This window comes from Vigna angularis, chromosome 3 (assembly GCF_016808095.1).
Source record: "Vigna angularis cultivar LongXiaoDou No.4 chromosome 3, ASM1680809v1, whole genome shotgun sequence".
Lineage (NCBI taxonomy): Eukaryota > Viridiplantae > Streptophyta > Magnoliopsida > Fabales > Fabaceae > Vigna > Vigna angularis.
In genome coordinates this window covers 1,416,515-1,424,100 of record NC_068972.1, presented here as the reverse complement: position 1 = coordinate 1,424,100, position 7,586 = coordinate 1,416,515, and the positions used below count along the sequence as shown (strand labels likewise).

The 7,586-nt window shown below is 32.9% G+C and overlaps 1 protein-coding gene across 1 annotated transcript; it reads right to left on the bottom strand.

Annotated features, from left to right (window-relative positions):
* Positions 1 to 469: 469 nt before the first annotated feature.
* Positions 470 to 2,865, bottom strand: LOC108325629 (serine/threonine protein phosphatase 2A 57 kDa regulatory subunit B' beta isoform). The gene is made up of 2 exons (XM_017558720.2): positions 1,255 to 2,865; positions 470 to 1,013 (listed from the first exon to the last, which is right to left on the bottom strand). The coding sequence occupies exons 1-2, from the start codon at positions 2,284 to 2,286 to the stop codon at positions 675 to 677; spliced, it is 1,371 nt and encodes a 456-aa protein (XP_017414209.1). The 5' UTR covers positions 2,287 to 2,865; the 3' UTR covers positions 470 to 674.
* Between the last annotated feature and the right edge of the window lie 4,721 nt (positions 2,866 to 7,586).

Genomic DNA, 7,586 nt, shown 5'->3' with positions numbered 1-7,586 from the left:
GTCTCCATCAGTATATGTCTTTTTTCCTCATCACCCTGACAGAAATACTATCTGTTTGAGTATTTCTTTCTCCAATTAGATGAAAGGAGTTTTTCTCGTTATTGGTATGATTTTTTACTAGAAGATAAATACTTTTTGTCATAATTTAAGTGATATAATATTTAAATTATTTTTAAAGTGTTATAATACACAATTAAATTTAAAAATAATAATGCTATGTTAATATTGGATAAAGAATAATTCTAACAGTATATACTCCGTGTTGGGTTCCTGGCTCCTGTTAGGCAGCAAGCAATTTTTGTTTTGTCTTTAACTTTTTACAAATTTACTCATCAAAGTTATTAAACATACACTTCTTGAACCGACTAATAATTTAGTATAATATGATAATATTTTTATATTAATGTAGTATACTGTAGAAATACATAATACACTCAGCTGTTGTTCATCTGGGTTTATTATGTCTCTGTTTCTTTATATTTTGGACGCTTTTAATTGTTATTTGCCTTCCATTGAATATCTCAAACCACACCTGCCAATTTCTGGTTTGAAGTATTCATATTTGGCATTGTTACAACTAAGCAACTTTTAAACAATTTTGGTCTTGCAATTATTGTTCTACCCAAGGAAAGTTGGCATTACCAATGCCAGCACAAATTTGCATACATTAATGATCAGTAGGAGACACGTATATAACGTTGTGGGTTGAAAAACTGATTCTTGGCAGCTTCCCATTCTATTCTTTCCCATTTCTTTTTTCTTTTGATATCTTCTAGATGTGCCATTGATTCTTTAGCTTCCATGTCCATGAGACCCTTTGAATACAGATCTGGATCCATTTCTTCCAGCATCACCTTCACACTTTCCGTTAGTTGTCTAACGCTCTTGCTCCAATGCCACTTCAGGTTCTTTTCCATGCCTTCCACAATCACATTAAACACTTCCACTGTTCCTATCATTGCCATTTTCACGAACTGCTCATTGTTCCACATATACAGTGCACGCTCCGCTACCTAACACAAAATTATGCATCATAAATAAATTAAAAAAAATCTGTTTATCAAATGCGAAATTCATGGAGCTGACAAAGGGAATTTCTTGTACTTGAATCAGCAGAGGAAACCATGAAGGTTTATAATTAAGTATTACGTCTCATCTTATTCAATGACAATCTAGTATGATTTTATAGGTTTCAGTATATTTCAGTGTATTCAATCTTCTTGTGAGGATTAGTAGCAGTAGTAACAGATTTACCTGAGAATTCCAACTGTTTATGCATTTGGTAATCTGGGTACACAAGGGCAAGGCCAACTTACGATACTGGTCAGGGTCTAAATTCTCAACCAAATCTTCCAACTCCCCAATTAGCAAAATTTCTTTTTGACAGTTTGTGACAGGCCAGTACCTCAAAATCCCTCTGACAACAACCCCTCCAAGCATAGGCTCCTTCTGCACAAACTGTGACACGCAATAAGCCAATTGCCTATGGTACACTTGCATCCCCTTGGTCTTATGTAGAGGAATGAGCACTCTCATCAGGAACAGTTTGTGTTCTTCCTTGAGCGGCACGGTAAACCCATTGATTATGGTTCCCCATATCTCAAGCAAGTCTGCAATACCCGGATGCTTCTCTGTCTCAAAAACGTAGTTCAAGAGCACCTCGGTCATTGATTTCCTCATGAAGGAACGATCAGAAATGAACTTGGAATATATCTTGTGGTACACATTTTTCAAGGTCTCACGTTCCCTCGGATCTTCTGACTGGAAAAGTGCTAACAGGTTGCGGAGGAAAGAATGATCGATGCACTCTCTCAGTATCTTCTGGTCTGTGCTGTTAACAAGCTTAAGAAGCATCTCGTAAACTATTTGGAGATGTGACCACAGAGGAGAAAATATAGAAACGGGGTATTCTTCTTCAGGCAAATCCGTGATGGCAGAAGGGCTGGAAGGAGGAGGGAGTGGCCTGAAGAGGTTGGCAGATATCATGGCCGCTAGAGCCACCAAAACTTTTCCATGCACTGGTTTCTTGGAAGACTTCAATATCGAGACGAGTCTTGCGAGTTGAAGCCTCTTTGAGTCTCTTTGTGCCGGAGATTCTGAAGGGTCGGTGAAAGTGAAAACAAAGGTGCAATAAGAAATAGTGGAGAGAAGATCTTCATTTCCTGAAGTGGGAGAAGAAGATGGGATGGTGAAGTGAGGACTCTCCTGCACAAAGAGATCATGGAGAGTTCTTGAGTTTTTCTTTGGGCTTCTTGTTGATGGTGACACTTTCTTTGGGCTGCCCATGCTTGATTTCTTCCTTTCTTTCCACTTTCCTCTTCAGGCTTGTTTCAGAAACCGTTATTCTGGTTATACCTTTTCCATCAGAGAGCTAAAGTGGTTGAGAGGATCAGAAAAAGTTCTTGTATTCTTAGATGTTTGATGGGTTCGCAGAAAAGCCAAGAAAGGCGATGCCTTTGCAGAAGAAACGTTGGAATGTCCGATTGTGAAATCATTAGAACTGCACATTCTTGTGTTACGAAGGTATCATCATCTCATTGTTTCTGATCCCTCCATTTGGACTTTGCCACCTGGAATTTCAGGCATATTCATTGGCCTAGTTGGCATAGTCCTCATCAAAAGGTTGTCGCATTTCTCATGAAGGGCTGAAACTAAAGACAACCTGCTTCCTAATATATTCATCTGTGTAGTTAGGATCACTTTCGAGTTCTATTATGTGTCTTTCATGTGCCTCAACGGCCACTATCATGGATCGCGTTTTTTAATAGAGAGATTTGATTTCAGTCATTTTCTTTTCCTCTGCACATGACAGTGTTGCGTTTGGAAATGAAAGGACAAAAAGCAGATCTTCCATATCCTATCCACTTCCTAAGCTAACTCCACAAATCCTACTTGCTTGTCTCTTTATTGTTCAATTTATAATAACAAAAGAGCCAGGCCTTTAGCTCGAAAGAGAAATAACTTGTGTGAAAAAAAGAAGAAGCACACAAGACAGAAAAACATTAGTTAGCCTTTGGAATTGTAGTCACAAGACAAAGGTACAAAATGGTGAAATTTTGTTTTAAAATTATCCAATGATATATTTTTAACATAAAAAAATTGTAACAACTTGATTTGATTTCATTTAAAAAAGGGGTCTTAAACTGATATAATTTAAATTTAAATTTTTAAAAATGATAATGCATTATTAAACTAGTATGACTCTAGTTTATATCATATTATAATAAAGATAATTTTTGGATGAAACAGTGAAATAAAGATAATTTTCGGAGATTACTGTAATGATGACTAATCACTAAACTAACTTATTCACGTAACACCCATGGAAAGAAGTGCCCACATACAGAGACCATCTCCAATCTGTTTTAATAAAAACACTCTCTCGCTTATTAAACTCCCACTAGAAATCCTCACTCCACTCCATCCACTCATCTCTTCTGCAACCTCCCTTCGTAACCATCTAGTTCCCCTCTTCTACTTTATTTTCTCATCTCTGTAAACCAACCCCAAGAACCCAACATCTCACACTACCCTTCTTTAACAATCACAGACCAACTACACATCCCCACAGAAGAATTTAATGTCTTCGTTTCGAAAACTAGATACTAAACAGAAATTCATCTCTTAATACGGGACGAAATAAGCATTTAATCTTTCATTTTACAATGTTCTATCTGATAGTTTGTGATTGGTTGATTTTAAATATACGAACTAATAAAATAATAACATTTAATCTATTTACCATACATATTCATTTATTTTAATTGCAAAAGAGGCTCCGGTTACAAAGCCAATAATGAGAACTAGAAAAACAGTGTTGGGTAAATGTTATGTGTACATTCAAAACTCTGCAACTAGAGAGAGAAATGACAGATGCTATGGATAACATGATGTCACAAAAAGAGAAAATCTGTGATGATTAAGCTTCCTACATATGAATGTAATTTGCGACAGTAATCCACAGACAAAGTTAAACTAATCTCTACTCAGGGATGCTTTGTAGCACAGGAGTCCAGCACGCGTGGCGATTCCTCTTGGTTGTGGAAACATACTTTGTCTTCCATAACAGCTTCAATCGTTGTTCAACACAAGACACAGAAGATTCCAACGAAAATGTTGGATTGACAGCAGTCATAATTTGAAGCACCTCCTTTAACTCGCTCTTTCTCACCACAATCTTCATCCTCACAACCCCTCCACCTTCCTCTCTGCATGAAACCACTCCTTTTCCCTTTCCACCAACCATGCCTTCCAACACTCTCTTCTTCTTCTTTTCACTCCAACCCTTCAACAACACACCCTTCAACTCCATTCTTCCAAATCTTTCAACCTTAATCACAATATCTTTCTCTCTCAAGCCAACCTTCTATATATAGAGATCATCCACGAACTAAAATAATAAAAGTATTGGTCTTGTTATCTGGCATTCCGTGCTGTATTAAATTACAAAGCATGGTCAATGAGTAAAATATGCAGAGGAGGTGCCATTTTATATGCATTTATTTTCAACCGCTCACATGCTAGCTCTATAAAGTTTGTGGCACTTAATGTTGGGCCAACTACAATGAAAATGACACGTTTGCATGGAGTGGAAACTTTTCAGGTTAAGTAAGCGTGTTATCTTATCTACAAACTATACAAAAATTTAGACATTATCATTGTCTCTTCATAAAACCCATGTAACATGTAATGTAACACAGAATCCGTTTCATCTCCTTGTATGAAAACTAGTAACATAGTAACTCTCATAACGCTAACTATATTACTTTATGTTTTAAAAAAAGAACACTTATTTAGACCAAAATCTGTCCTAACAATATAGTATCTCATAAAACTTGTCTGATAATTAAAGTGTGTTTGTTCACTTTATAATTCTGTAGAATCTTTCCACCCATGTTTCGTTGACTGCTTGAGGTTTGTTATGGAGCTCTTTTTTATTTGGTTCCATTAACATATTTGTATGGTTTGTGCAGAAAAAATATGCATCTCTTGTAGCTGTCATTAATGCTATTTAATGGCTAACTCCGTTTGAATAATATAGTTAGGTTGAATTCTGTAGGAATGCTTTCTAGATTTTTCTCTGCGCAGCCTAATACAGAGTAGCTAGAAGAATGGTAGTAAAATTTGTTGTGTTTATGTTGTGGTGGTTGAAGTCAACATCAAATTTTTCTGTGAATAGTCTGTGGTACACCTCACAACAAGTAATTATGGTTACTGTCATTAATACTTTTGAAATCTGAGAACTGAGAAACAATATTTTCTAAGAATGGAAGCTTCTTAAGTTGGTGCAACAGTTGTCTAAAGCTTCATTTTCTCTAGTACAATCTTTATCATTTAAGTTGGTAATTTTTATATAGTTCTGATCTGTATTTGATATTTTTAACACAGAATTCGCTCAGAATAAAATATATTTTGTAATGAATTTTAAATATTCTCAAATAAAATCTTATCGCTAATTAATCTCTCTTTTTTTAATAATATTCTTATTTATTACACAAGAAAAGAAAATGCTTTTATATCTCAAATTATAAAGTATTAAAATGTAGAAATGGTCACGTAGTCATAACTTTTGACCACGTAATATGTGGTGTTTCTTTTCTTCTAAATATTTGCTTTGATTTATTTATTTTCATCACGACAATTACAAAATAAAAATTAGCAATCAGACAATGTCTATTTTATACTTGACGTATGATTTAGTTTTACTTTTTCTTGACATTTTATTTATTTAAAGTTTGGACTTTAAACTTGTCCATTTATGTTTGGAAAATTGTTTTTGTTTTATTGATGAAGTACGGTCTCTAAAAAAGTGCAGAGGAAAATATCTGTATTTTTTGAGTAAATGAAAGAGGATAATGGATTGCATGTTTGGGGAGAAAAGTGGCAACATATGAAAAGAAGCTATAATAATATCTTCTTCCATTTCACGTACCTCAATAATACAACACGGACTCTTGCGCTGCATTTATGAGCTTAAGACATTTTCTCTACTGCCAAATATCTCAAACTCACTGCACAAATAATCTAAATCAACCACTTTTCCAAACAATTCCTACAAATATTCAATTAATATCATTTCTAATCCAACACTTTAACAATAAAGTCTATCAATCTTTTCATATCTCTTCAATTTAGACTCACATTTATATTTTCATATATAAAAAACCAAACCAAACAAGAACTTAAGTTATGAAAAGTTAAAAGAAATCCTAAAGAATCCGTAGGTAAAGAATAACAAGATATGTATATAAGAAAATAAATAAAGAATAATAAATTGAATGTAAATAATAAAACTCGTTCTCAATCAATTTTCAGAATGCTTGAAGTTTGTGTTGTAGTTGCACCTTAATGAGAGACAGACAAGTGAGTGAAAGAAGAAGACGAATTCAGTTTACACTTTCATTCTCAAAATCTAATCTTTCATATCAATCAAAGATACATACCAAATGGGAAAGATAAGATCACTCATCAGTCTTTATTTTTTCAAAAAGAAGCAATAACACAATAATATGAAATTTCAAAATAAATTAAACTTTTAAAAATTTATGATAAAAATTTTATTATTTAAATTTATATAATTTTAAATTTTACTTAAAAGGTATGAATTTGAATTTTGTCATAATTGCATTTACATTTATATTTCTTCTTTTATACAATTTTATTGTTTTGATATCTTTATCAACTTTAAAACCACATTCAACGATGTTGAGAAAAAAAAAACATGACTTGATATTCGCTGAAATAGTTATGGTCAATAATAGTTAAAAATAGCTTTAATAGGAGTCAGTAAAAGTATTTCTTGTAATATTACTTGAAAAACAGCCTAACCCAATTCCTGCATAAAAATTCTAATATTTTAAAATCATTAAATAAATTTTAATATGACATTAAAAAATTTAATGATAAACAAAATTCTAAAGCACCAATACATGTGTAATTTTCTTTTTTTTTTGTCTTTAGCTGCCCAAATTTATTTTCTTTACCCTCATATTTATCTTCTTTTTTTCTTCTTCTTACATTATAGGATTAGGTGAGTTGAGTTTGTCGTTGGTTGGGCCATTGACAAAAGTGTTATTCTCAGTTCCACTATTTCCCATTCAACCCCTTTCAGCCCAAAAACAAAAGTACATCCTTCTTTATTAAAGTGCAAAAAACCTACTAATAAAGAGATTTCAGATCCAACAAAAATATACCTGTATTAAATACAACTCTAGGTGTAATATATAACTTCAAATTAATCGTAACTTTGTGGTATATATAAAATCTTAAGGAAATGGCTCAGTGCGTTTTTACTTTCTACTTTCTTATTTTTATTTACTCTCTTCTTATTTTTCATTGTACATTTTTATCTACTCTCTTTTTTTATTTCTCGTTTCTATATTATTTTTCATTTTTATACAACGTAGAACTTAGATTAAGGTTTAGACATAGAATAATCCACTTTCTTTTCTTATTTTTTACTGTACATTTTTCTTCACTCTCTTTTCTTGTTTCTTATTTCTATATAATGTAGAACTTAGATTCACATTTAGATTTATTTCTTATTTCTATATTATTTCTCATTTCTATACAACGTAAAACTTAGA

Excerpts from the sequence above, each read along its gene's own strand:
- LOC108325629 (XM_017558720.2), bottom strand. The coding sequence starts at position 2,286 with ATGGGCAGCCCAAAGAAAGTGTCACCATCAACAAGAAGCCCAAAGAAA. Across the intron at positions 1,014-1,254 it reads TAAACAGTTGGAATTCTCAG|GTAGCGGAGCGTGCACTGTA; the intron begins GTAAATCTGTTA and ends ATTTTGTGTTAG.